The 27,423-nt window shown below is 56.9% G+C and overlaps 1 protein-coding gene across 4 annotated transcripts; it reads left to right on the top strand.

Annotated features, from left to right (window-relative positions):
- The first annotated feature begins 927 nt into the window (after positions 1–927).
- FHIP1B (FHF complex subunit HOOK interacting protein 1B) lies at positions 928–27,423 on the top strand. Of its 4 annotated transcripts, XM_060274087.1 has the most exons (14): positions 928–989; positions 1,717–1,761; positions 13,600–13,946; positions 15,062–15,694; positions 16,805–16,963; positions 17,806–17,892; positions 18,238–18,405; positions 18,684–18,763; positions 19,449–19,618; positions 20,164–21,069; positions 24,446–24,624; positions 24,733–24,895; positions 25,858–26,021; positions 26,809–26,885. In XM_060274087.1, exons 3-14 carry the CDS (start codon positions 13,803–13,805, stop codon positions 26,809–26,811), a joined length of 2,856 nt encoding a protein of 951 aa, XP_060130070.1. In that variant the 5' UTR covers positions 928–989; positions 1,717–1,761; positions 13,600–13,802; the 3' UTR covers positions 26,812–26,885. The 4 variants fall into 4 exon arrangements, with proteins under 4 accessions (XP_060130070.1, XP_060130068.1, XP_060130071.1 ...); XM_060274085.1 differs by lacking the exon at positions 25,858–26,021 and having other exon boundaries at positions 26,809–27,423; XM_060274088.1 differs by lacking the exon at positions 26,809–26,885 and having other exon boundaries at positions 25,726–25,864.

Genomic DNA, 27,423 nt, shown 5'->3' with positions numbered 1-27,423 from the left:
TCTCACTGCCTCTATTTCTTCCCCAATAGGTCCATAAATAACCACATAGCATATATTTCAACACAAAAAGCAGTGACAATTTGTTGTTGACAAAGGACAGCTGGACATAGAAAGGGCCCCATTCCCTTCAGGAGCTGAGGGCAGCATCAAACCAAAATCTGGCCCTGGATCTGACCAAGGTGGACAGGCGGCTCCATTGAAGCAGGCGTCGTTTCTCTGGACTTGTCCCCAAGCCCAAATATTTTGGGAATCTGCAGAGACTGACATCTCAGGTATGTCAGAGTGAAGCAAACCTTTGGGACATAATGTAGTTTGACTCCAAGATGTTGTGCTGGAAAACCCTTGAGAAGCAGGGCCAAACTCGCAACCCCCCACAATATTATTATTATTATTATTGGCTTTTTTCTGGGGGTACACAGGGGTACGCATACCCCCAAAATATTTTGTGAATCTTTGCACTTTTGTCCATTTATTGTATTTATTTCCCCTGATTGGAACTACAAAATTGTGATTTTCTTGAGTCAAAATGAGAGTATCCCTAAACATTTTTAAGGGGGAAAAAACTGATTATTATTAATTATTGTTACAGTACTGTATTATTAATTAAATTTGTATATGGCCAGAGGTCTCACTGTGGTTGACAGCATCCCAGTAAGGAAGGCTAAGAATCAGGAGGAGGGAACGAAGAGCTCCTGCTGGATTTGAACCAACGGAACTACCCTGCTCTGCTCCTCGGCGCCCTCTGCCCATGCCTAGAGGCGCCCTGCCCTACTGGCCTCCCGGTGTCTCCCCGCGCATGCGCAGAGAGGCACCTCCGGCCGCACCTGGGAGGTGCCGGGGAGGCGGGGCTTGCAGGTGGGACGCGAGGAGGGGGCGGAGACTGCGGCGGGAGGGGACCCGCCCCGTGGGCGTGGCCTGGCCGGGCGGCGGCGGTGGCGGAGGAAGGAAAATGGCGGCTCGGCGGCGGCAGCGGAGGCGGCGACACTCAGGTGCCCGGCGGGGGGGGGGGGGCGAGAGAAGAGAGAGAGGGTGGGGGGCATCTCCCGGGGAAGGGGGAGAAGGAGGGGGATCGGGCCGGAGCGAGGCAGGATCGGGGCCCCCGGGGGGAGGGGGGCTCCCTCTCCTGCCCCTCCTTGCAAGAGGAGGGGGGGCAGAGTCTGGTGCGTCTCTCTCTCTGTCCGTGGGGTCGGACCCCCCTCTCCCCCCTCCTGCCATGAGGCCCCACTGTGGGGAGCAGAGCCCCCTCCCCTCCCCCGGGTGTCCAGGGTCGCGCCTTGCCGGGGGGGGGTTGTCTATTTGTGGATCGCAGCCCCCTCCCCACCCCCCAGATGCGCAGGCGGAGGGAGAAGGATGCCTTCCATTTACCCCCCCCCCTCCCACAGGAGGGTCCAGGGGCAAAGCCCTCTCGCAGGTGGAGGGGATGCCCGACCTGCAGGGGGACACGCGGTGTGTGTGTGTGGGGGGGGTCCTTTCTAACCCCTCCCCCCACGCCTCCCTGGAAGGAAAGAGCAGGCTGGGCTGGCAGCCCCCCCCTCTGCAATCGGGGGGGCATCTCCATGCTGGCCTACCTGTGTTTGTGCAACTGGGTGCTGGGTGGGACCCCCCAGGGCAGAAGGGGGCTTCGGGTGGGGGAGCATCGCTGGAAGAGGATGGGGGGGTGGCGACAAGGGGGATGCCACCCTGACCCCCACCCGCCTGCCTGCCTTTCCCCCGCAGCTGCTGTGTGGATGGGACCCGAACCCTAGGAGCCTGCACTGCAAGGTGAGCGTCAGAGGGCTTTTCGGGGGGCGCATTTGTGGGTGGGGGTCACCGCAGAGGCCTCTTGGATTGTGAGGGGGAGCGGCCCTGCTTGGCGGCCCCCTGAAAATAAAGAAGGGGGTCAGGACCAGGAGGCCACCCCCCAGAAGACAGCTAAGGTGAGTTTTGTGGGGCCTGGTGATGTGGCAATTGGGGGGGGGCGAAGGGGGATGCAAACTGGATTAAGGGTGGGGTGGGGGTTTCAGGGCAGCTCATGACAGCGTGCCATAGTGGTTAGAGCATCACACTACTACGATCTGGGAGGGACCAGGGCTCCACACACCCCCACTTCCAACTCAGCCCTGAAGCTCATTGGAAGCCAGGCACGGGTTGTTGTTGCGGCGATTAAATGAGGACTAGCATCTTGTAGAGTAAGGTCCAAATCCCCACTTGGCCACGAAGCTCATTGGGTGGCTCTTTTGTCATATGCGAAAGAGGCTTTTCCTGGCAAAGGACTTGTGGAGTTTCTTGGCGGGGGGGGGGGGCGGGGGGGCTGAAGATCCCCTGCGTTCTCCCTCTTCTGTTTGGGCTGGCGGGAGTGGGTGGGGTGGGCAGACCTCGATGGAGCCCATAAGTGTGGGGCTGTGAATCCTTGTGGGCTCATGGAACCTCTTTTCTGCGCCCCCCCCCGGGTGAGGGAGCCCTGTTTTCTTGCAGGTGCCCCGTGGGTGGGGGGAGCCTGGCTGCTCTGGGTTACCCAAAGAAGCCGATCAGGAGGAGAAGGTCCTCCTTCTCAAAGAAAGTCCTCCTCCTTGCAGCACAGATTAATCTGCGGAACTCCCTGCCACAGGAGGCAGAGATGGCCTGGAAAGAGGATTGGGCAGGTTCGTGGAGGGGGGGGGAGGAGGAGAGGGCTGGACGTGGCTCCTAGTTGGAGCCAAATACCAGTTGCATTCTGGGAGGGGAAGGGCCTCTGGGGCTCAGATCCTGCTCCTTGGCTCTGGGGCGCTGGGTGGGGAGTCCCTCCCTTTTCCCTGTCTCCTGTCAGCTATCTTGTGGGGAGGGGAAGGGGCCACTCCTGCCCTCCTCCTCCTCCTCCTTCTTCTTCTTCTCCTCCGCCTCCATCATTTTTTCCGAGGTTCCCTGGCAAGTGAGCTGAGCTGCCGGGGTCACCTTGGGACACGGCTGCCTCCACAACATGCCCAGACCGGGGGGGGGGATTCTTTGGGGAGGGGTCCGTCCTCTGAGGGGGCGCCTGCCTGAATGGGCATTTGTGCACACCTAGGCCAGCCCTGCCCTCTGAATTCCCAGCCATTGCCTTCTGAATATCTGTGGGCAGAACGGGCACCTGGCCATGTGCAGAGTGTTTTTCTCTCCCCCCCCCCCGCATGGCAGCTTTCTGCCTTCCTAGGTCTCAGGGACAGAGCACTTGCTTGGAATGTAGAAGATTCAATTCCCAGGCTGGGTGGGAGAGAGACCCCTGTCTGAAACCCTGGACAGCTGCTGCCAGTTTGTGTGGGCAGGATGGAGCTCCTTCCCTCGGTGCTCCCTCTGGGGTGGCGCTTTCCTGCCCTGGCCCGCCCTGCCAGGCTGTTGTGATTCCTGCCTTGAGCTGGGTGACCCTCTGATTCTAGAGCTGTTCTCAAGGACATCCCTCCCCAAAGAGCCTCTTCCAAGCTAAATTTAGCCGCGAGGAGGAGAAGCAGGGCGAGAGGCAGCCTCCTGGAAGGCGGCCTGGCCTGGCACCGCCCGACTCCCTTGGCAGCTCCCTCCCTGGGCATGAGGCAGATGCCCACTGGGCAGGTTTAAGCAGGGCTTTGATCCCAAGGCCTCTTGGCTGCCCCTCCAAGTCACCCGGCGTGGGAGGCCCGCTTTGCCCTGCCAGGCACCCTCCTGCCGCCTTGCCCGCCTGGCTGGGGGCTGCTCTGGGACAGGCTCTTTCCTGCAGAGGTGCCCAGCACCAGAGCCCCTTCCCCACTTATCACGCAGGAGCCTTTTCCTCCTCCGTGAATTTGTGCAACCTTCTCTGAAAGGGCTGCCTGGATTGGTGGCTGTCACTGCCTCTTGTGGCAGGGAGTTCCCCAGTCCAGCTCTGCCTGAAGAAGCCCTTTCTTTTTCTCTGCCCTGAAACCTTCCAGCCCTGAGATTCATTGATTTATTTTGTAAGGTTTACACGCCACTTGATTGATAGAAATCAAAACCTCAAGGCTACCCAGACAGATGGGCAGGGTATGAAAATATTATTTGTTATGATTAAGTGGTTTACGAAAAGATAAGAAAATCCAGAAAGAATGGCAACCTTGCTTTCAAGCATGGAATGCTACCAAAAAGGATTAGAATTCCCTCCACTTCCTAAGCATCTATATGGGATTATGTAAACAGGAATGTTTTCAGGGGGCAACTGGTGCCCTTTGTGGGATGCCTCTGAGTTTGAGAGGTTCTCTGGCCTCCTCGGGGGGGGCAGGGAGGGGGGGTGTTCCTGGCAGAGACCCCCTGACCCTGCTCCCCTACTGGGCCCTGTTGGCCTGCCCCCAAAGGACTGGGCTCTCCCCCAAAGCGCTGTGCCCACACCAGGCTGGCAAATGCTGGGGGCAGGAGACCCCCAAAATTCCTTGCCTGCTGTGCCTCCCCCCACCCCACCCCGATGCCTTTAGGGGGGTGATGGACGGATCGATTGATCGCTGTGTTTACTAATCCTTCCCCACGGGGAGCTGTGCCCAAAGCGACTCACAGCAGACGCTCGAAACCTCGATCGCGCCCGGAAATTCAAAATGGGAAAAAAAAACCCCACTTTTTGGCCAGCGTGGAATAAAGTCAATATTGCAAAAGAAGGGTGGTGGTCCTGGGCCAGGCTGAGCCCCCTCCCTCTTCCCTTCCCAGCATGCTTCTCCTCCTGCTGCAAACGGTTATTTCTGGCTGGCCTGACTCATGGCTGGGGGGGGGAGTCGGGTGGCGCCTCTGAGATCCAAATACAGCATGATTTTTTTTGGGGGGGGGAGATTCCTGCTGTTTCTCACTGGCCTCTGCTTAGCTCTGCCTCTGCCCACCCTGTGGCAGAAGGTTCGGGGGGGGGCGTCCTCTCAGGAAAGCCACCCTCTTCATCGTCCTCCCCCCTTGCTGTGTCTTCCTTCTGACCCCAAGGAAGGGTCCAGTTTGGACTAGATTTAGCGCCCCCCCCGCAGTGGGTGGCAGCCTTTTTAGGCTGCCTGCTGGGCCGGAGGACGGGGGAAGAAGTGCTGAGAAGGATATTTTTGGGGCGGGGGCTGCCTAAAGATGACGGAAGACTTGGCCGGTCTGCCCTGGTCCCTGAAGATGCCCCCCATAAGTAATTGACACCCCCAATTCTCAAGAAGCTGCCAGGGAGGAGGGGGTGCCTCTGCACGTGGGCAGAGTGCCCTCAGCTCTCCCCTGAGCCACTCCCCGCCTGTCTGGGCCAGAGGGCATGGCCCTCCCTCCCTCCCTCCCTCCCTCTCTATCTTCTCAAGGTTCCAGCCTGCCTCCCCACCCTCCCGCCACAGCCTCCTTGGCCCCCAGCCCAGCCCAGCCCAGCGCCCTGTGGAATGTGCCGGAATTCCTGTGGGCTGGGCAGGCTCAGCCTGTGTCAGAGTTCACCCTCGCCTCTTCTTGCGACTGAGGGGGGAGGGCTGCTTTGCTGGGACCCAGGAGTCCTGGCTTGCAATGCTCATGTCCCCCCCCGCCCCCCGCTCTCCCAAGTGAAATCAGGACAAGGCGCCCCTGCCTGGAGTCGTTCCTAGACGTGTCGAGGGGGAAGCGTCTCCCAAGGGTCTCAGGGGCTCCGACTCCACCGCCCGAGGCAGCCCTGCTTCTGAAGAGCCACAGGAGGGGAGGGGGGGAGTCTTCCCCTTGGGTTCAATCCCTCTTGCAGGTTCCCTTCAGGCATCTGCCCAGGAGACTGGACTAGCTGGGCCCCTGGCCTCATCCAGCAGGCTCTTCGAGAAGGTTAAGGGGTGATAAGGGGTGATACGATAGCCATGTTCAAATATATGAAAGGATGTCATATGGAGGAGGGAGAAAGATTGTTTTCTGCTGCTCCAGAGAAGCGGACACGGAGCAATGGATTCAAACTACAAGAAAGAAGAGTCCACCTAAACATTAGGAAGAACTTCCTGACAGTAAGAGCTGTTCGGCAGTGGAATTTGCTACCAAGGAGTGTGGTGGAGTCTCCTTCTTTGGAGGTCTTTAAGCAGAGGCTTGACAGGCATATGTCAAGAATGCTTTGATGGTGTTTCCTGCTTGGCAGGGGGTTGGACTGGATGGCCCTTGGGGTCTCTTCCAACTCTAGGATTCTAGGATTCTATGATTCTGATGGAGCCTCCTGGCCCAGAGCCAGTCTATCTGGATTCCTGGCTTGATAGGGGCATTCGGCTGCTGTGAGAGCAGGAGGCTCGGCCTGATCCAGCAGCTCCTTCTGCTGTCCTCGTGAGTCTGGTGGAGGCCGGGGGGGGGTGTTGTGTGGCTTGGAGAAGGTCACTGCCCCCCCTGCTTCTGTGCCTGTGGGGAGTCTTCTTGTCTGACACTTGGACCAGGAGCCTAGGAGAGGGGCCATGGGTCCTGCCCCCACAACATCCGATGGCTCCTTCCTGGGAGATGTTTCAGCAGAGGTGGGGTGGCCACCTGCCCTGGGGGTGGGCGAGATGACCCTGGGGGGCCCCTTCCGTCTCTACTGCCCCCCTGGGAGCCAGCGGTCGTGGGCACCCCGTCCGGTTTTAGAACCAGGTCCTGAAGGAGAGGAGGGGTCATTGGATCTCCTGCAGGAGGTTTCAGAGTTCAGAGCAGCTTGGGGGGGGGATGGAGGAACGGAAACCCGAGGAGCAGTGCTATGGGGTGGGTGTCTTCCCCCCCCTCTTCCTGATCTAGACCCTCCCAGTCCTAGAACTCTTGCTGCAAAGGGGGAAGCAGCCTGCCCTGCAAACCCGGTGGGACTGCTGATCCTGAGGGATCCGGTGCCTGGAGTAGATCTTAGCAACCTCTCTCCCCTCCCCTTGCAAAACACACTTGGCTTCTGGCAGAGTTAACTGGGGGGGGAGAGATTCGGGTCCCCTGAGCCTCCCTTTGTGCCTCTCAAAGCCCAGCTTGCTCCTAATCAATATCCCCCAAAGAGGAGATGGAGGGCAGAGTTTGAAAAGGTTCGGAAACTGAGCCGGGGATGGAGCGACTGGGGAGAAAAGGCAAGGAAGAGGCGACACGGCAGAAGCGGATAAGATGATTTCTGGAAGATTCAGGGCAGGTAAAAGGAAGGGCTCGTCCTTCCCTCAGCAGACAGGTGAGCTCTTCCCACCTGCGGCCTCTGCTCCTGGGCAAGGTGCCTAGGCTTTCGCTGTTGCCTCGGCTCCTGTTCTTCCTGGAGGAAAGGCAGCAACACGATCCTCTTGGGTCTGGCTCCAGGCTGGCGGACGGGACGGGAACAGCCCTTCCTTCCTTCCACCTGCCCTGGATCCTCCAACCTTCAGCTTTGCTGGGTCTCCACGAGTTCTGGATTTAGGAGAGAGGGAGAGAAACTGTGGAGCCTGGCTAGTCGCCCTCGATGGCCCTCTCCTCCTCCCTGAGTTGGTTGGATGCTCTTTTAGAGCCATCTAGGCGGGGGGGGGGCTTCCTGTGGGAGGGAGTTCCACAGTTCGGCTTCCTTTGGTCCTGAGCCTCCCCACATTCAGCTGGAGGCCTGCGAGTTAGGAGAGAAGGAGGACAACTTTTCCCTATCCCCTTTCTCCTTGCCGTGAATAATTCCACAAGTGCCCCCCCTCTTGCCTCTCCTTTTCTCCAAGCTAAAGACTCCCAAAGGCCACACTCTTTCCTCGCTTTGATCACCTCGATTGCTATTTTCTGAACTGTTTCTGCTCTGCAATCTCCTTTTTGAACTGAGTCAGCGCAGTCGCCCCATAGATCCCTGGCTGTCTCCACGGCTGTGGGGTGTCTGGATGAGGCTGCCTCCTCCTGGCTTTGCCCTGCCCTGCCCTAAGAAGGGGCAGAGTCCACGCAGGGAGGGGGGGAGCGGCTGGACTGCTCTTCCGCCTTTGCTGCCTGCCTGCCTGCCTCCCTCCCTCCGTCTCTTGGGGCGCAGCCGGTGAGTCATGTCTCTGGGGAAGGGGCAGCTCTGCATTGGGGCTGGGGAGGGGGCTCCTCTTTCTCTGTGTGCCAGGTGTGTGCCATGGGGCTCTGAGCTGTGGGGAGCAGGCACGGAGGGCTGAGGTTCACCTGCCAAGCAGGGACTGTGACCTACCTGGGAATGCAGCCAGCCAGGAGATGGAGGAGCGGGCTGACAGGTAGCTGCTCTGCCTACCTCCCCTTCACCTGGGGCAGGATCCAGCTTGGTTGATGCTACAGGTCTTCTTCTGGGGGACTGACCCACCCGAGGCGGCAAAGTTGGAAACCCAGTACCTGTTCTTTGTGGAATTGCAAACCCCACTCTATAAAACACCAAAGCTTCTGAAAATAGCAGCAGTAAAATACAAGCCACGAGCAGAAACTGAGTTTTAAATAGCAGTTAACTCCGAAAGCAGCCAAAGTATTAAGGAACAGCTGTTTTGAACAGAAATGGCCTCTGGAGCCCTTGTGGGAAGGCGTGCTTGGAAAGAGGGTGGCAAGGATGTGGAGCCGCCCCCCAAAAGGTCCTGCCTCTGGCCCTCACCAGTTTAATGGGGCTGCCCTTTAAAGGAGGAATGTGTGGAGGGGCTCCTTCCAGGAACTTGCTCACAAAGCCGCCTTAAAGACAGGGACTGTCCAAGGAGACTCTTGGACCCTTGGATGACAGGGAAGACCAAGAAGGGCTAAAGGAGGAGAAGCAAATTGCAGAGAAGCCAAAGCAGTTCTGTGCATCTGTCCGAGAAACTGAGGCAGGCAGGGCGGAGGAGCGAGGAATTCGTGGCTGGTAGAGAAAGACTGAAAATTGTCCAGGTGGCATTCCTGCAAGATCTCAAAGAAACGGGAAATTGCTGATCGAACAAAAATAAGTGACTTTCCCCTTGGATCAGCCTCCATACCTGAGGCCTGGAAAGTAGCCAACGTAACACCAGTTTTTAAAAAGGGATCCTAGGAATTGCAGGCTGCTTAGCTTAATTTATGTCCTGGGAAAAGTGGTGGAAAGTATTGTTAAGGCTAAAATAAGCAAGCATATAGAAGAACAAGCCTTGCTGAAGCGGAGCCAGCATGGCTTCGGCAGGGACAAGTCACGTCTCACAAAGTTTATGGAGTTCTGTGAGAGTGTCAAGAACTATACGAATGCTTTCACTGAGATTCCTGCTTTGCAGGGGGTGGACTAGATGCCCCCAGGGGAGGCCAAAAGAGATTGCAAGGAGTTCCAGAAGGACCTCTCTCCAAATGCAGTGAGTGGGTCATAAAATAGCAAATGCCATTCCATTTGAGCAGATTCCATGCTAGGGATCATTCGGAAAGGAACGCTGCCAACTTTGTGGTGCTGTTGTACAAATCTATGTTGCGGCCACATTTGGAATACTGTGCTCAGTTCTGGTCGCCTCACCTCAAGAAGGATGTTGTAGGATTGGAAAAGGTTCAGAAAAGATCAGGGGGGTGCAGTGATTGCCCAAGGGCTTATAGCTCAGCAAAAGGCCGGGGAAGAGGGGGCAGGCTAGAAGCTTATAAAATGATGCCTGGGCTGGAGAAAGTAGCTAGAGGAGAATCCCGCCCCCCCTTCCCTTCCAATGCTAGAACTTTTGGGCATTCAATGCAGCCGGATGTCAGAAGATTTGGGTCAGAGAAAAGAAGATCCTTCTTTATGCAGAGTTGGAACTGTGGAACTCCCTGCCACAGGAGGCCATGAGGGCCACCGACTTGGATGACTTTAAAAGAGGAGCAGGCTAGCTCATGGAGGAGGAAAGGGCTATCCATGGCAAATAACAGGGCTGGGCGGTCTCTTGATATATCTTCCAAATCCATAATTTTGGACCTGGCAATATATCGTGAATAATGATGTGCGTTTGTGTGCTATGGAAAAATCACCATGCAGGGAAATTCGTGGAGCCAGCCGGTGCCTCTTCAGAGCTCCATCCTTATTTCAGACATTGTGATGAGATACTGGTATATTGCGATGTTTAGCTGGTGATCAATCACAATATTGGAAACGAGGTCTTCACACACACACGGTTTTTCTCTGCCTCCACGATGGGCACCTGCAATCCTTTGGAGCGCCAGTTGCTGAGCAGGGCAGGAGGGGGCTGGGCTGCTGCCTTGCCCATGTCCTTTTGGGGACACCCCAGGGGCACATCTGGCTGGCCCCTGTGAGAACAGGGGGCTGGGCTTGGGGGACCCCCTTGGCCTGATCCAGTCAGCTCTTCGTAGACCCTGCTACCTATGCCAGACCCGCCAGGCAGGAGCAGCCAGGATCTGTGCCTAGCTTGTTGCAACCCAGAGACGGGCCTGGCAGGGATCTCCGCCGCTGCCTCTCTTGCTCCCGCAGAAGGAGCAGCGGACTTTAGACTTTCCCTGGCCTGGAGGCGGAAGGAATTCCCCCCAGTTTCTTTCATCTGGGGAGGAAGGACGTGTTTGGGATACGTGGAAACGCCTTTCCTGAGCCTTGTAACTTGTGCCAAAGAGCCCCACCCTTGACAGCAGCGGGAGGGAGGGCTTGTGGGCGAGGGCAGGGCCTGATCCCGCTGCTGCCAAGGGCGGCAGCTGCTGCGGCTGCTTCTCCTCCTCGGTTGCCAAGAGGAACCCCCCCCGGGGGGGGGGGATGAACCAGGCTCCTCCGGCTTGTTTGTAAGGTGAGAACTTGGCTCAGCAGCCGGGAGAGGGCAGAGCGGTGGGTCGGCTGGCATTCTGCCTCACCCCCCCCCCCCGCTCAGCCTCCCCTTGGCGGGGGAAGGAGATGCCAAGCAGAGGGACATGCGTTCAGATCCTGCTTGTCTGCATGTGGGGAAGCTTCCCTAGAAAGACACCCAGCACAGTAAGGAGAAATGCAATTAAAAGCAGCCCCTTGTTCCTCTTCTGGGACTGAAATAAACCACCAGAAGCAGAAGTGGCTTTAAAAAAAAAATGTGGGGGAAATTAAGTGTCTCCTGCGCTAAATCCTTGATCTCTAGGTGAAGGGGCTCAGAGAGAAGGCCAGGGGGAGGGCTGTGTCCCCCCAAAGACCCTTCCCCCTTGGGCTCAGCTGCTGGGTCTACATGATGCACGGCTTTGCATAATGCAACCATTTCCCTGGAAGACGCCAATGTTTCGCAATGGCCGTTGGCCGAGGGGCCTTCAGAGCAGAGCTAGCAAAATTCAGCATTCGTCCCCAACTTGGCCCCTGAACCCTTTCCCAAGAGGACCAGCAGGAAAAGAGGCTGAACACGAGGAGAACTCCCGGGAAGATTCAGGGGGGATAAAAGAAAGTCCTTTTTCATGTAACGGAGAGTTAAACTGTGGGACTCCCTGCTGCAGGAGGCGGGGATGGCCACCAACTCGAATGGCCTTGGAAGAGGAGGAGATGAATTCATGGAGGAAGATCTGTGGCTCCCACGTGTTACGTTTTTATCATTGATGATCTGTAACACATTTCTAATTGTTGTTGGATCTGATGTTTGATCTTTGGATAAAGGGAGGGGTATCAATAACGATAAATACTAGCTACAAAGGCTGATGATGATGATAATAATAATAATAATAATAATAATAATAATAATAATTATTATTATTATTATTATTTATACCTTGAGAGTCCCTGCTTCTGTGGTTGGAGGGAACAGTGATTCCGAAAGCCTGTTGTGGGCAACTGCTTGTCTTTGGGTCCAACTTTTGGGCTTCCTACAAGGAAGTTGGTCCCTGCGAGAAGCAGGTGCTGGGCCAGACGGGACCTGATCCTGCAGACTCTTCATGCTCTCCAGCGCCGGGGGGGGGGGAACCACGAAGGCCGGGGGCAGCGCCTGTCTCCCTCCAGGCGGGCATCGCGGCCTACTGTGCTGCCAGGGGAGGCTAGGAAGCCTTGATTCCGCCTGCTGGTTGTGGTTGGCGCCACGAGGGATGGCATCGCCGCCTGCCTGCAGTTTCAAGGACCATAAGCGCAGCTTCTGGTGACACATAGAATCATAGAATAATAGAATCCTAGAGACCACAAGGGCCATCCAGTCCAACCCCCTGCCAAGCAGGAAACACCATCAAAGCATTATTGACAGATGGCTGTCAAGCCTCTGCTTAAAGACCTCCAAAGAAGGAGACTCCACCGCACTCCTTGGCAGCACATTCCACTGCCGAACAGCTCTTACTGTCAGGAAGTTCTTCCTAATGTTTAGGTGGAATTTTCTTTCTTGTAGTTTGAATCCATTGCTCCGTGTCCGCTTCTCTGGAGCAGCAGAAAACAATCTTTCTCCCTCCTCCATATGACATCCTTTCATATATTTGAACATGGCTATCATATCACCCCTTAACCTTCTCTTCTCCACGTGGCTTCAGGGACCTCGCTGCCATTTGCAAGGGGAGCCGTAAGCTTCAGCGACACCAGCAGCACCAAATGCAGTCGCAGAGGAAGATGAGCGTCAGAGGAACTGGCTGGATGAGGCCAAAGGGAGCCTGTCTAGCCCAGCCTCCTGGCGAACCCCCAGGCAGGATCCAAGCTCAAGAGCAGCCCTGCCCCCCCCCCCGGTCTTCGTATTCGTCTTCGCCCCTGATTCTGGGCAAAGGGCAGCGGAAGCCGCTTCCGTCCAGCCACCCTCAACGTCTCTCAGCCCAGCAGCCAAGCCAGGAGAAAAGAGGCCCAGTGGAACTCCCTGCTGCAGGAGGCTGGGATGGCTTTAGGACTGGACAAGTTCCTGGAGGAAGAGAGGGCTCTCTGGGGCTCGGCTCTGCCCTCCGCAGTCAGAGGCAGCCTGCTGCTGAATCCCAGTTGCTGGAAAACTGCAGGAGCGGAGAGGGCTTTGGTACACAAATCCGCCATAAAGAATTATTTCTTTTATTGCATTTCTATCCCACCTCGCATGGTCCTCTCATTGAATCCCCACGACAACCACCTTGCAAAGTGGGCCAGGCTCTTGAGAGACCGGCCAGCTCACCCAAGGGAGTTTCATGGGTGCCGAGGGGGGATTTTAACCCTGGTTTCTCGCAGGTCCCTAGTCTGCCTCTCTAACCACTGGGCCATACAGTCTCATCTAAGTGGCGTTTAGGATCTTGGAATGGTGCCAGCCAGGAGGGATTTGCCCTGAATGTCTGAGAAACGGCTTCTGAAAAGGCGTCTTCAGTTGGATCTAGAGATTGGGGGTGGGGGTGGGGGGAGATGGTGACCTATCTCTGGGGCAGGCGCCTCAGACCTTTGTTGGTGGGGAGAGAAGGAAGGAGTGAGGTTTTCGTAGGAGATTGTATCTTGGCTTCGCACTCTCCAAAGAGCCAATTGCTTAATTTTACTTCCGCAGAGCCTTTCAGGGCAAGGAGGGAGCTATCGCTGGGCTGAGCAGGAGGTCAGATAATTGTAGGAGTCACAGCGAAAGAATCCCAGGCAGGCGGCCTTGCAACTCAGCTGGCTTGAAACAGCGGCAATGTCTGCCTGACTTTCTGTCCCAAGCAGAACTTCCTTCGCAGGCGCAGTCTACCAGTGGGAAAGGCTGGATAATGGGGTGCTTCAGAGCTAGCCTTTGCTGGAGGTGGCCCTGCCCATCATGTCTGGGGGGGTGGCAGTGGAGGGGGGGAACTGTTTCTTTTGTTTGAAATGTTGCATTGGAGGGGGGTGGACTGGATGACCCTTGGGGTCCCTTCCAGCTATATGATTCTATTATTCCTTAAGCAGAGTTTGGATGGCCGCCTGTCGGGGATTCCTTAGCGGGGCTTCCTGCATTGCCAGAGGTTGGGCTAGATGACTCATGGGGTCCCCAGTTCGAGGTCACAGCTCCCGCTCACTCTTCCCACATTCTGTTTCCGCAGGCCGGGGCTTCCTCTGGAGCAGCATGGCGCCCCCGCTGGCCAGAAGGACCTCCCACCCCCCCTCCTTGCCCGCCCCGCAGCTGTGCCCCACAGCTGCCCTCCCAGGAGTCAGTCCAGCGCAGAGCCGCCTGTGACCTCTGACTGCCCGCCACAGCCTCTCCCCCTTCCCACGACCCCCACCCCACGCAGCGCTGCCCTTCCCGATGGAGAGGATGAGCTGGCTGAGCAAGCTGAACCCCCGGGCGGGGGCCGGGGGGCACCGGGGAAGCCGTGGCGCCAGCCTGCAGAGCCCCATGGCAGCCGACCCTGAAACCTGCCTCATGGTCTTCAAGAATCACTGGGTTCAGGTGAGTGGGGGGGGGAGTAGGGGTGCTTGGCCCAGGAAGGGGGTGGGGGGAGAAGGGACGTTCCCCCCAAGAGAGGCTTCGGGGTGGGAAAATGAAGAATGGGGTGAGAGGGGACGTGCGCGCATGGACAGCTGTGGAACTCGCTGCCACTGGAGCCTGTGATGGCCGCTTTAAGAGGATCAGACGAATTCATGGAGGAGGAAAGGGCTATCGAGGGTTAGTAGCCGCAGTGGGTCTGCTCTGCCCCCCAAAGTCAGGGGCAGCAACGTTCTGCATCCCGGTAGCTGGGAACCACAGGAAGGGGAATGGTTTATTGTGTGTGTGTTTTTGTGCGTGTGTGTTTTCTCTACATATAATATCGAAAATATTTAAATTATACAGAATAGAGAGGGGGAAATACAACAAAAAGGGGGGGGAGAAAGAAAAAAACAAACACGAATTCTAAACATACGTGTCTAAGATAAAGGTATATAAATGAAATTGTGATTCCAATACTTAATACATTTCTTTACAACCTGCTGCAGAGCTTTCCCAGCTTTTCCAGTCGCTGACACACTTTTTAGACATGCATCATTTTGTGACACAGTAATTCCGTTTTACTGGTAAACCAAATGTTAAACTAACCCCTTTCCAGCCCTGGGAGGAGCGCAGAGAGTGTTTGTGCGACGCTCCTGCACATTGCAGCCGGCACATGAATGTGTCAAGACACACGGTTTGGAAAGCTCTGCCCTACGATGTACAGTGGTACCTCGGTTTTTAAACATCTTCGTTGAAGAACATTTCGGTTATCGAACACTGTAAACCCGGAAGTCAATGCTTCGGTTTTCGAACATGCCATGCAGCTTCTGCTGAGTAAAAGATCTAGCTGTCGGCTATTGAGTTTTCGGTTTTCAAATGTTTCAGAAATCGAAGGGTCTTCTGGAACGGATTACATTTGAAAACCGAGGTACCACTGTATTTTAGAACAGACTCCCCAATGTCGCCCTATTTGTGCCCCTTGAGATGGACAGGAGGGGCGTCTGTGAGAGCAGAGGCTCCTCTTGCAGAGCCTCCAGCCCCAGAGGCAGTCTACATCGGTTTCTGTCTGACTCTTCCCCCCCACTCCCCCCCCACAGGTGCTGCGCATCCTGGAGAAGAGCCCGGCCTCGCGGGGGGCGCAGGGGGGCGCGGCGGACGACCTGAGCGCCGTGCGCAACCACACGCTACAATTGCTGACGCTGCTGGCGGAGGAGCGCCCTCGGGCAGAGGGCTCCCCGGGGCCCATCCTGGAGCTGGCGCTGGCCGAGAATGTCCTGGGCCGCCTGCTGGCCTGGCACCTTCGGCGGGGGGAGCTCCCTGAGGAGCGCAAGGCCGAGCTGCTCAAGCTCTACGAGATGCTCCTGGGCCAAGCGCACCAGCCCCTCCTGTGCCACCGGCCCGTGCTGGGCCCCCTCCTGCGCCTGCTGGGCCTGTGTGCTGGGCCGGCCTCCGCGGCCCTGGAGGGCAGCCTGGTCCTCCTGGTGCACCAGCTCTGTGTCTCGGCGGCCAGGGAGCCCCCCCTGCTGGAGCTCTTTTTCCACAGCCCCCCTGCGGCGGGCGAGCCGGGGCCCCCCACCAACCTGCTGGTCTTCTCCCTGCTGGTGCCCTTCATCCACCGCGAGGGGCTGGTGGGGCAGCAGGCCAGAGACGCCCTCCTCCTCCTCATGGCCCTGTCGGCCGGGAGCCACACGGTCGCCCGATACATCACCGACAACTCCTTCTTCTGCCCGGTAAGGAAGGGGGCAGGCAGCAAGGGGGAGCTTGGAGGTGGGGAGAGGTGGGGGGCAGAAGCCACCTGAAGGAGCGTCTCCACCCCCATCGTTCTTCCCGGACACTGAGGTCCAGCGCTGAGGGCCTTCTGGTGGTTCCCTCGCTGCGAGAAGCTAAGTTACAGGGAACCAGGCAGAGGGCCTTCTCGGTAGTGGCACCCGCCCTGTGGAACACCCTTCCACCAGATGTCAAAGAGAAAAACAACTACCAGACTTTTAAAAGACATCTGAAGGCAACCCTCTTTAGGGAAGCTTTTAATGTTTAATAGATTATTGCATTTTGATATTCTGTTGGAAGCCGCCCAGAGTGGCTGGGGAAACCCAACCAGATGGGCGGGGTATAAATAAATTATTATTATTATTATTGCCCCGAATCAGCTGCGGTTCCTGCCTGGCAGGGGTTGGACTAGATGAGGCCCGGGGTTCCCCTCCCACTCTGTGAATGCCTGAGGCAGGAGCGCTCCGTGTGCCCCATCTGCTTTGCTCGTGGAGGGCGCTCTGGGCCCCGTGGGTGCCTTGGCCTGAGAAGTTATTCCAGGGCGCCACCCTGAGGACGAGGCACACGGAGCGACAATATGCAGGCGGCAAAAGATTTTGAAAACCCTGCAATCTGGAATCCTGCGTACCAGTTGTCCTGTTCCAGCCTCCCCTGATTCGGCCGTGCCCCAGATACCATCCTCTGTGGGTGCAGGAATGCAGAGTCCCCGACCCCCAGGCCTCTTCAAAGGATCAGAAGGGGACCCCCAACGGTCATTCAGCCCACCCCCCTGCAAAGCAGGAATCTCCACTCGGCCATGATGGACGACCCTCCAACCTCTGCTTAAAAGCCTCCTGGGAAGGAGAGTCCCACCTCCCACCCCACGTTCTTGATGGACGTCCCATGCTCTTTGCATAGCCCCTCATCCGGGGGGGGGGGGGAGGCTTCTCCTTCTCCCAGGAGGCCAGAGTTTATTTTCTGCTTCGGAAAGCCCCACGCCCTTTGAGAAGAGCCAGGCAGTTTTGGGCCTGATAAATCTCGAACCCCCTTTTACCCCAAACCCCTTCTTTCTCCCCGCCCGCCCCCCCCCCCAGGTGCTGGCTACTGGCCTGAGCGCCCTGTACTCCTCGCTGCCCCGCAAGCTGGAGGTCCGGGGGGACGACTGGCACTTCCTGCGGCGAGAGGACTGGGTGGGCGTTCCCTCGCTGGTCCTCTTCATGAACTCGCTGGAGTTCTGCAATGCCGTCATCCAGGTGGGTCCGCCTTCGGGGGGGAGGGGCGAAGGGGAAGGGGAGGGGAAAGGGGCTGGCCGGCCTCCCCCACCCGCAAGCCCAGCTCTTGCCCTGGGCCCTCTTGCCCTGCAGGCTGTCAGGTGTGGCGTTCCAGGTTTCAAAAATCCCAAGGTTGGGTGGGTGGGCTTTGGGGTCTCTTGGCAGCCCTTGGGCTTGTGGAGGCAGCACAGAGTTAACCGGTGGAACTCCCTCCTGCAGGACCAAGGGCAGCCCCCAACAAAGGATGGTTTTAAAAGAGAATTGGGCCAATCCCTGAAGGAGGAGAGGGCTGGCCATGTTCTGCCCGGACACTGAGATCCAGCACCGAGGGCCTTCTGGCGGTTCCCTCGTTGCGAGAAGCCAAGTTGCAGGGAACTAGGCAGAGGGCCTTCTCGGTGGTGGCGCCTGCCCTGTGGAACGCCCTCCCAACAGATGTCAAAGAGGAAAACAGCTACCAGACTTTTAGAAGACATCTGAAGGCAGCCCTGTTCAGGGATTATTGTGTTTTACTCTTCTGTTGGAAGCCGCCCAGAGTGGCTGGGGAGACCCGGCCAGATGGGCGGGGTATAAATAATAAATTATTATTACTTGTTAGCCAGTCAGAGGTGGCAATTTAACGACGATGACCCTGCGATGTCGGATAGGCTGGTAGAAGGCAGGCCCAGGAAGCCAGCAGAGGGGAGGGGAGCTCTCGCACTCAGGTCCCACTTGTGAGTTTCCCCGTGGGGCCTCTGAGAGCCCCTCTGAGAGCAGGATGCTGGCTTGGCTGGGCCCCTGCCCTGATCCTGGGGGCGCTTCTCACCTTCTCTCCCCCCCCCCACCAGGTGGCTCACCCGCTGGTCCAGAAGCAGCTGGTGGATTACATCCACAACGGGTTCTTGGTGCCGGTTCTGGGTCCCGCCTTGCACAAGGTCAGCTCACACCTGGGCTTTGGGGGTGTGTGTGGCCTGGCCAGGGAGGACCCCCCTACCCCAGCTTCCCGGAGCTGCCTTTGGTGCAGGTGGATAGCAAGCCTCCTCCCGCCGGATCAGTCCTGCCGCTGGAGCATGCCTGGCTCAGAACTGGCTTTGCCAGTGGGGAGCGAGGGCAGGGAGGGGCGAGCTCATGTGTGGGCCTGAAGCAGGGAAGAGGTGTGAGCCCCACCAGGACGGGTCTGGCTTCTGCACTGCAGCTCCTGGGGCTACCACCGAGCTTGGCAATTCTGGGGTGTGTGTGCAGCTCCTCTGATTCTCCCTGCCTGGCCCCCCCACCCCCAGACCTCCATTGAAGAGATGATTGCCAGCACAGCCTACCTGGACCTCTTCCTGCGCAGCATCAGCGAGGCTGCCCTCCTGAAGACCTTTCTGCGCTTCCTCCTCCTCCATCGCCACGACAACAGCACCATCCTTGACACGCTGGTCTCCCGCATCGCCAGCAACTCCCGGGTGTGTCTTGGGGGGGGGATGCGCACGTGCAGCCGGGTTGGAATCAGCCGTGTCCTACCTTGCAGGGCTGTTGTGGCTCCCAAAGGCCGCTCCTTGGGCTTTGAGGCCCTGTCCCACGCAAAGGGGTCCAGGGAGATCGGGCTGGGTGGACTCGTCCCTATCCCTATTCTGGGTGGGAGACCTTCAGCTTGGGGAGGGTTGCTGGTGGGGGATGGAGTGGGGGGAGCCTTCTGCCCCACTGCCCCCTTCATTCCTCTCTCTCTCTCCCCCCCCCCCAGCTCTGCATGGTCTCGCTCAGCCTCTTCCGGACTCTGCTCAACCTGCACTGTGAAGACGTCTTGCTGCAGCTGGTGCTCAGGTAGCCCTCCCGGCCCCTTGGATCTCTGGCTCAGGGGATCGTCAGAAGGGACCCCCAGGGTCATCTAGTCCAGCCCCCTGCGAGGCAGGAACATGCCGCCCTCGGGGATTGAACCTGCAACCTTGGGTTCCTCCCATACTTGCCAACAGAGCCATGGGCTCCCTCTGTTGGGCGCAGCTGGGCAGGGCAGCCTGGTCCTGCTCCCAGAGACATCCCTAATGCAGGGGCTCCCCCTGGTGGCGCTATTGAAGAAGAAGAGTTTGGATTTGATATCCTGCTTTATCACTCCTCTTCAGGAGTCTCAAAGCGGCTAACAATCTCCTTTCCCCTCCTCCCCCGCAACAAACACTCTGTGAGGTGAGTGGGGCTGAGAGACTTCAGAGAAGTGGGACTGACTAGCCTAAGGTCACCCAGCAGCTGCATGTGGAGGAGCGAGGAAGTGAACCAGGTTCCCCAGATTACGAGTCTACCGCTCTTAACCACTACACCACACTGGCTTCACCCTCAGCCTCCTCTTTTGGGTTACCTCCCCACCCTTTTCGGGGCTTGGAGTAGATGACCCCGGGGTTCCTCCCAATGCTACGATTCTGTGATCGCCGTGGTTCTTCGGCTACGATTCCTGCCCTGCCGGGGTGGGCTGGATGGCCTTTGGGTTCCCCTCCACAGCTCTGTTTTCCCGCGGCAGGTACCTGATCCCCTGCAGCCACGTCATGCTGAGCCAGAAGAGGGCGGTGAAGGAGCTGGACCTCTACGGCAAGGCGGCCAGCAAGTTCCTCTCGCTCGTCCCCCAGTGCTGCCGCCCAGAGAGCCCGCCGCCCCCCGAGCGAGAGGAGGAGCATGCCACCTGGTCCAAGGGTGAGCCTCTCGCGGCCAGCGGGGGGGGGCACATGGAATGGGCAAGAGAGGCCTTGGCACTGGCGAGGGCTCCCTGCTGCATCTCTGGGGCTCCTCTCTGCCTCCTCCCAGTTTGCAGGCTGGGGGGGGGGCATTGCAATATCCTCGCTGGGGGTCTGGGGCAGTGGAGCCTGGAGGGCTTTGGCAGGGGGTGCTAGACCCACCCCTCTTTGGGAGCTGCTCCTCTGCCTGGGGTTGCAAAACCACCCTGTACAGAATGCGCATGTGTGAACCACAGAACTGCAGATTTTGACGGGATCCCCCAAAGTCATCTAGTCCACCCCCACAGATGGGATGGGTCTCTCTTGCAGGCCAGGCAAAGAGGGCAGGAAAAGGGCGGGTCTTCCAGGAACCCTGGCAGGTGGCACCAGGAATCATCTCAGGGATGTGGGTTCGAGTCCCACATTGGGGAAAAGATTCCCGCCTTGCAGAGGTTTGGACTAGATGACCCTTGGGGTCCCTTCCAACTCTACGAATCAGTGACCCCCCCGTCTCCCCTCCCACAGGTCACGGCAGCCCCAGTGTGGACTCCTCCTCGGTGGTGACGGTACCCAAGCCCTCCACGCCCTCTCGCCTCTCCTTCTTCATGCGCCAGCCCAGCTTTGGCCCCGATCCCGCTGGCCCCGCCTCCCCCCGCTCCCCGGGGACCCCTGTCGGCAGCCCCTCCCACCGGACCCCCCCTCGCTGGGAGGAGGCCTGCGAGTTGGAGAGCAACTACCTGGAGTACCTGCGTGATGCCCGCCTGAACGTCGACCGCTGCGTCTGGGCCTGCCGTGTTTGGTCGGCCCCCTACGATGGAGACCGGCCCCCTCCCGCTAGCCTGGACCCCTCCCTGCCCCGCCAGGCCGACCCCCTCGCCTACACCTCCTTCCAGCCTGGCGGGCACCCGGGGCCTGCCTCCCCCCGGACTAAGAAGCGGGGCCCTCCGCCTGAGGAGGGGGCCGCCCCCAAGGGGACCCCGGACCCTGGCACCTCGCCTCCTGCTGTCTCCCCCGGCTGTGAGGACCCGGGGCCCCTGCTGAACGGGGCGCACTCGGACCCTGCTGTCATCAAGAAGGTCCGGCGGTGCCCACAGGAGGGGGCCGTGGTGGAGAACGGGGGCCTTCCCGAGACCCCCGGCTCAGACGACTCACTGGCTCTGGCCGAGAACGGGGGCACCCATCCCGTGGAGAGGTTTGCGGCCGAGCTGCGGCGCCTGGAGGACGAGATGGCGAACGGGGGCCGGGAGGAGGAGGAGGAGGAAGAGCCCTCCCAGGCGGACCCCCTCAGCCCCGAGGAAGAGGAGGCCTATCGTAGCTTCGCCACTCCCCTCGAGGGCAGCTTGGGGCCGACCCGGCTGGCCGACCCACTGGCGCAGGTTGTCGGCAGCCCCCCACCCACCCCGGGGGCCCTCCCCAGCCAGCCTTTCACAGGTGAGCCGTTTGGGGCACCCCCCCCAATCCCCTCTCCCTTGGGGGTCTCTCTGCCCCTGCTGCTCCTGGAGGCCCCCCACCCTCCAGGGACCCTTGCCCCCCAAGGCTAAGTCTGCTGCGCATGGTGGGAGTTTCCCAAGAGGAACTTCTGGCTGGGATCAGAAGGGTCAGTCTTTGGCAGGAGATGGTTGAGGCCCAGTGGATGTGTGTGTGTGGGGGGGTACTTTCTCTGCTTCCGTTTTGGTCCGTCTCCTCCTCTGCTCCCCCCCTTTTGGTCCATTCCCCTCTTATTTATTCCTTTCCTTCTCCCTCTCCTTCCTTCCTTTCATCTTTCCTCCCCTCCCTCCTCCCTCCCTCCTGTTTTTAAGAACCCCCCCCCAACTGGGGATCCCCTGCCTGCTGCTCCTTTCCTGTGCCTGCTGCCCCCTGCCCTTGTCCCCTACCGTCTCTGGCCTGGGTGAGGTGGGGCTCCCACCCCCAGGAGCCAGAGCCTGCCAAGGGGCAGCCCAGGTGTCGCCCGGGGACCTCTCCCCCTTTGGAGCGACCCTGTCCAAGAGGGGAGCCTTTCCCCTGCAGAGCAACACGGCTGATGTTGCCCCATCCCATCTCCGCCCATTGGGGCACCCAGCCCCCCCCCAGTGTCCCTTGAGAGAGACGCCCTTCTTTCCCCATCACCAGCTGCCAACTCTGGTCCTTTTCTTGTGGGCTCACAGAATCACAGAACCTGCTTAAAAACCTGCAATGAAGGAGGAAATGTTTTAAAGTACTCCCCCCCCCAAAAAAAATAATAATCCCAGAGTCCTTTCTGTTAGGGGTAATTCAGACTGAAATTCCCAGGTTCTTTACGTTTGCCAATACTGCGGCACGTGTTCTGTTAGCCCATAAACGGAAAACGAGCGAGATGCCAACTTAAGGGGACGGAATATGCGCAGCTTGCAGACTTAACATAGAATAAGAACGAGAAGAACACACGGTTTTTTTGGGGGGGGGGTTGTGTACAGCTGGAAATGCGGGCAGCATTAAGATCAATTCAACAGTGTAGACAAGTTTTGATGGATGCAATAAGGGAATATTGCCCGATTTACGTATAAGCTAAACAAGCTATAGCTTAGGGCCCCACTCTCTTAGGGCCCCCCCAAAATTTTTTTAAGGATGTACCTTTCCAAATTATAAGATAAACTACTTCTTAATTGTATTTCAGTTCAACGATTCCTTTGATAAAATACATCTTTTGTGATGTGCAAATGGCTTGAGATACCTCTTAGCTCCATCAATTACCATCTAGCATCTATTCAACACAAAAACCAGCGGCTATTTGTTGTTGACAAAGACAGCTGGACATAGAAAGGGCCCCATTCCCTTCAGGAGCTGAGGGCCGCATCAAACCGAAATCCGGCCCTGACTGAATGGTATCGTTTTTGTAAGAGATGCAGGGATTTGTGATTTTGTGCAAAATGAACCACGGAAAGAGAAGGAGGGAAGGCATTGCTATGCTAAGGCTGTTTAAATTGGGATACTAGAAAAACTCTTGCAACACGTTGGCGAAAAATATTCACACAGTTATTACCAAAATGCTATACATTGTTTATCGATCTTATGGGACAAAGACAAAACCTAGCACAATGCCACAGAAACTCACAAACTGCACCAACTAAAATGAAGGCAGGGTGCCAGCAAATCAGTCTTTCAAGCTTAAGCCAAGAAATTGTATCCTCAGTGTTATAGACTATCAATAGACAGTGGTGCCTCGCTAGACGAATTTAATTCATTCCACGGGTCTTTTCTTATAATGAAAAATTCGTCTAGCGAATCCCATAGGAATGCGTTGAATTTTTTTTTGAAATTTTTTTTTTTGCCCATAGGAACGCATTAATTGAATTTCAATGCATTCCTATGGGAAACCGCGATTCGCTAGACAAATTTTTCATAAAACAAATTCGTCTAGCGAGGCAACCTCCGCTTGAAAAATCCTTTCGTTAAGCGGAAATTTTGTTAAGCAGGGCATTCGTTAAGCGAGGCACCACTGTACGTATCAAGCCATCAAGAATAGATCACTGAAGAAGTCCGAAACTACCAAGGGAGTGTGCTACTGTCTTTCCCCTTTTTTAAGACACCGTCTTACAACTTTTTTCCTCAAAATAACGCAGGGTGGCTTACTTTCGGTGGGATGTCTTTTTTTATTTATTACCGGTACGGTTTTTACAGCTCAGGGCGCTGCTGGGCTCTCTTGAGTGCTTGGCGCTGCAGCAGCCACCGGTTCCGGGGGGGGGCGGGCGCGGGGTGGCAGGCATCCTTGGCCGGGCCAGGCGGAGGCCGCTGGCTCAGGCGCTCCGCCCGCCACTGCAGGGCGCTCCAAGCTCCTTGGCCGGGCCAGGCAAGGAAGAAGCAGTCAGCCCAGCGGTGGCGGCAAGCACGGAAGCCAGCAAGGTGGGAGCGCGATCAGCTGTTAAGCGGAGCTCTTGGAGCGCTGCTTCACAGCTGATCGCGCTCCTGCAGTGCCAGCCGCATGGAGTGACTCTGTGAGTGGAGGGGCCTGTGGGGGTTGGTTTCCGCGGCGCGGAAGTCTGGCTTATTTTCGGGGTATGTCTTATATTTCTCAAATGCTTCAAAACCCTGCCATGGCTTACTTTATGACTACGTATTTAAAAGCCCCAGTAAAATGGTCCCCATCGCGGTCTCGTAATAACTTGGACTGCCAGGGCAAAACAGGGGCAGAATGCCGGCACCATAGCATCCCTCAGTCATTGTGAACAACGTCAAACTTACCTTCAATTGGAATCCTCATGAACTTACCTAAAGGTATGAAGAAAACAAAAAGCTGAGCCAAGCACTTGGGGAAACATAGTGAAACCAGATTTGATAGGTTCATTTGAGTTTAGGCGGTTCATAAGTTTCTGTGGCATTGTGTTAGGTTTTGTCTTTGTCTCATAAGATCAATAAACAATGTACAGTGGTGCCTCGCTTAAGGAATGCCCTGCTTAACGAAATTTCCGCTTAACGAAAGGATTTTTCGAGCAGAGGTTGCCTCGCTAGATGAATTCGTTTTATGAAAAATTCGTCTAGCGAATTGCGGTTTCCCATAGGAATGCATTGGAATTCAATTAATGCGGTCCTATGGGCAAAAAAAATATTCAAAAAAAGTCAATGCATTCCGATGGGATTCGCTAGACAAATTTTTCGTTATAAGAAAAGACCCGTGGAACGAAAAAAAATTCGTCTAGCAAGGCACCACTGTATATCCTTTTGGTATTGGGAAGCAGAAAATGGAATAAGAAATATTTTAGAGAGAAAGGAAACCGGATTCCCTTGGACGTGGCTCCGCTGGGGGAGGGACCTTCCTTCCCTGGGCTGACCCCCCCCCTGTCCTCCCTTGCAGGGCCCTTTGTGGCGGTGCTGCTGTCCAAGCTGGAGAACATGCTGCAGAACTCTCTCTACGTCAACTTCCTCCTGACGGGGCTCATTGCCCAGCTGGCCGCCCACCCTCAGCCGCTCCTGCGCTCTTTCCTCCTCAACACCAACATGGTCTTCCAGCCCAGCGTCAAGTCCCTCATCCAGGTAGACCCTCGCAGGAGGCCGGGGGGGGCAGGGGAGAGACCCTCCTGGGGGGAGCGGACCCCTTTCCTGCCAGCGCCCCTGACCCTCCGCCCTCCCCCTCCCTGGCAGGTCCTGGGCTCGGTCAAGAACAAGATTGAGAGCTTTGCCGCCTCCCAGGAGGACTTTCCCTCCCTCCTCTCCAAAGCCAAGAAGTACCTGGTGGCCCGAGGGAAGCTGGACTGGTCAGATGCCCAGAATGCTGCGCCTGCCCTGCGCCGCTCGGAGACTCTGGGTGAGGAGGACGGGCAGGGCGGGGGCTCCGGGAGGGGCCAGTCTGGGGGCTCGGGGTGGCTCAGGGTCAGAGAGAGGAGCCCATGCCCCCTGGGGTCCCCTGGGCACAAGAGTCTGTGGAAGCCTCGAATAATAATAATAATAATAATAATAATAATAATAATAATAATAATACAGTGGTTCCTTGGTTCTCAAACTTAATCCGTTCCAGAAGTCCGTTCCAAAACCAAGACATGGGAGCTGGGTATGTTTAGCCTGGAGAAGAGAAGGTTAAGGGGTGATATGATAGCCATGTTCAAATATATGAAAGGATGTCATATAGAAGAGGGTGAAAGATTGTTTTCTGCTGCTCCAGAGAAGTGGACACGGAGCAGTGGATTCAAACTACAAGAAAGAAGATTCCACCTAAACATTAGGAAGAACTTCCTGACAGTAAGAGCTGTTCGGCAGTGGAATTTGCTGCCAAGGAGTGTGGTGGAGTCTCCTTCTTTGAAGGTCTTTAAGCAGAGGCTTGACAGGCATATGTCAGGAATGCTTTGATGGTGTTTCCTGCTTGGCAGGGGGTTGGACTGGATGGCCCTTGTGGTCTCTTCCAACTCTATGATTCTATGATTCTACACTTTCCCCTAGAAAGTCATTCAAAACAGATTAACCCGTTCCAGACTTTTAAAAACAACCCCTAAAACAGCAATTCAACATGAATTTTTCTAACGGGACCATTGATCCATAAAATGAAAGCACTAATCAATGTATTGTAGATGATGAAAATTTCAATTATTATTATTTTCTTACCTGCACTGAGGAGAGTCCTGCTTTGATCCATTTCCGCAGTCACACAGTCAATCCATCAGTAGCTGAACTGGGTCCCACGTAGTCAGGAAAAGAAATGAACCCAAAAGGCCTCAGAAACAAAAACACAAAATAAATAGCAGAAACAAAAGCGCCAAACTTAATCCGTTCCAGAAGTCCGTTTGACCTCCGAAATGTTCGGAAACCAAGGCACGGCTTCTGATTGGTGCAGGCGCCACAGAAACAATAGCCGACAGCCGCGTCGGACGTTCAAGCTTCCGAAAAATGTTCAAGAACTGGAACACACACTTCCGGGATTTCAGCGTTTGAGAACTAAGGTACCACTGTAATAATAATAATAATAATAATAATAATAATAATAATAATAATATGCCACCCATCTGATTGGGTTCCCCCAGCCACTCTGGGCAGCTGATTATTGTGGTTCAGAGTGGGAAAGGAGACCGCAGGATCAAGCCCAGGGGGCCCCATCCAGCCCAGCATCCAGCTCTCATTGCAGTGGCCAAATGGCCCCAGCAGCCTAGGACTCCAGGTAGGCTGCTTCTGGGCCTGGAGGTTCCACAGGAAAATCCAAAGAGGTTGTTGGGTCAGGGGCCAAAGGGGGACCACCCAGCCCAGCCTCCTGTTCTCACAGCGGCTAACCAGATGCCCCAAGGGAAAACCCGCAAGCAGGATTTGAACACGGGACCCCTCGCCTCTCCCCCCCCCCGCCCCGGGTACCCAGAAGCATCTCTGCCTCTAACTATGGAGGGTGGAGCAGAACCTTCTCTCCCCCTCCATGAATTGCCCTGGTCTCCTTTGAGAGCCAACCAGGCCCCCACTGCCTCCTGTGGCAGGGAGTTCCGCAGTTTAACAAGGCACCCTGTGAGGAAGCCCTTCCTTGGATCTGCCTTGTTAATGTTGCCTTTTCCGTATTTTGGGAGTTTTGCAGCTGCCGTTTCGGGGCTTCTATTTCTTGAAATGCGTGAAGTGGAAAATCCGCTTTTGTGTTGTCACAAGGCGCAAAGCGGCCATGGCGGGGGGCGGGATTTTGCCAGGGGGCTCTCTTACTCCCCCAAACACTGCCTGGCGCTGACTCCCCCCCTTTGCTTCCCCCCCCCACAGTGAAGAGCCGCAAGCCGTCCATCGGGGAGCTGATCATGCGCCACACCAACAGCCCCACGCGGGCGCGGCAGGCAGCCCAGCTGGCGCTGCAGCACATGCGCGAGGGGCCGGTGATGCATGCGCTGGCGGGGGGCTCCCTCTTCCGCACCTCGGCCGAGAAGCAGAGCGAGGCGCTGCGGGTCAAGAACGCCGTCTACTGCGCCGTCATCTTCGCCGAGTTCCTCAAGGAGCTGGCGGCCATCGCCCAGGCGCACGCCGTCACCTCGCCCTTCCTGCTGGAGCCCCCCGAGGAGAAGGCCGAAGTGGGGGGGCAGGAGTGAGCGCGGCCGGCACCCACCTCCACTGCCCACCTGCGCCCCCCCACCAAACTCCACTCCACACACCCCGTCCGGGGCTCTTAACTGGAAACTCCCGACTCTCCCTCACCCCCCGGCTCAGCCCTGGCTGGGTCTGCACTAATCGGGGAGCCTGTGGGGGGCACCCCGTGGGGCGGGTGGGGGGCACCTTTTTAAAGAAAACTCCGTACCAGGACAAGGACCTTTTTAATTTATTGGGAATGAATGTTTTTTTTCTGGAGAATTCGTTGCAATATGTATAAAAGAAGCTCTCTCTCTC

Source organism: Zootoca vivipara, chromosome 4 (genome assembly GCF_963506605.1).
Source record: "Zootoca vivipara chromosome 4, rZooViv1.1, whole genome shotgun sequence".
In the NCBI taxonomy this organism is placed as follows: domain Eukaryota; kingdom Metazoa; phylum Chordata; class Lepidosauria; order Squamata; family Lacertidae; genus Zootoca; species Zootoca vivipara.
Note: the sequence above shows the minus strand (reverse complement) of the source record. Positions and strands in the feature narration are given on the sequence as shown.

What these genes read in the sequence shown, in the direction of transcription:
- FHIP1B (XM_060274085.1), top strand. Translation starts at nt 13,803, where the DNA reads ATGGAGAGGATGAGCTGGCTGAGCAAGCTGAACCCCCGGGCGGGGGCC. An exon ending in TCAAGAATCACTGGGTTCAG is followed by an intron (nt 13,947 to 15,061) that starts GTGAGTGGGGGG and finishes CCCCCCCCACAG; the next exon opens with GTGCTGCGCATCCTGGAGAA. An exon ending in GCGCCGCTCGGAGACTCTGG is followed by an intron (nt 24,896 to 26,808) that starts GTGAGGAGGACG and finishes CCCCCCCCACAG; the next exon opens with TGAAGAGCCGCAAGCCGTCC.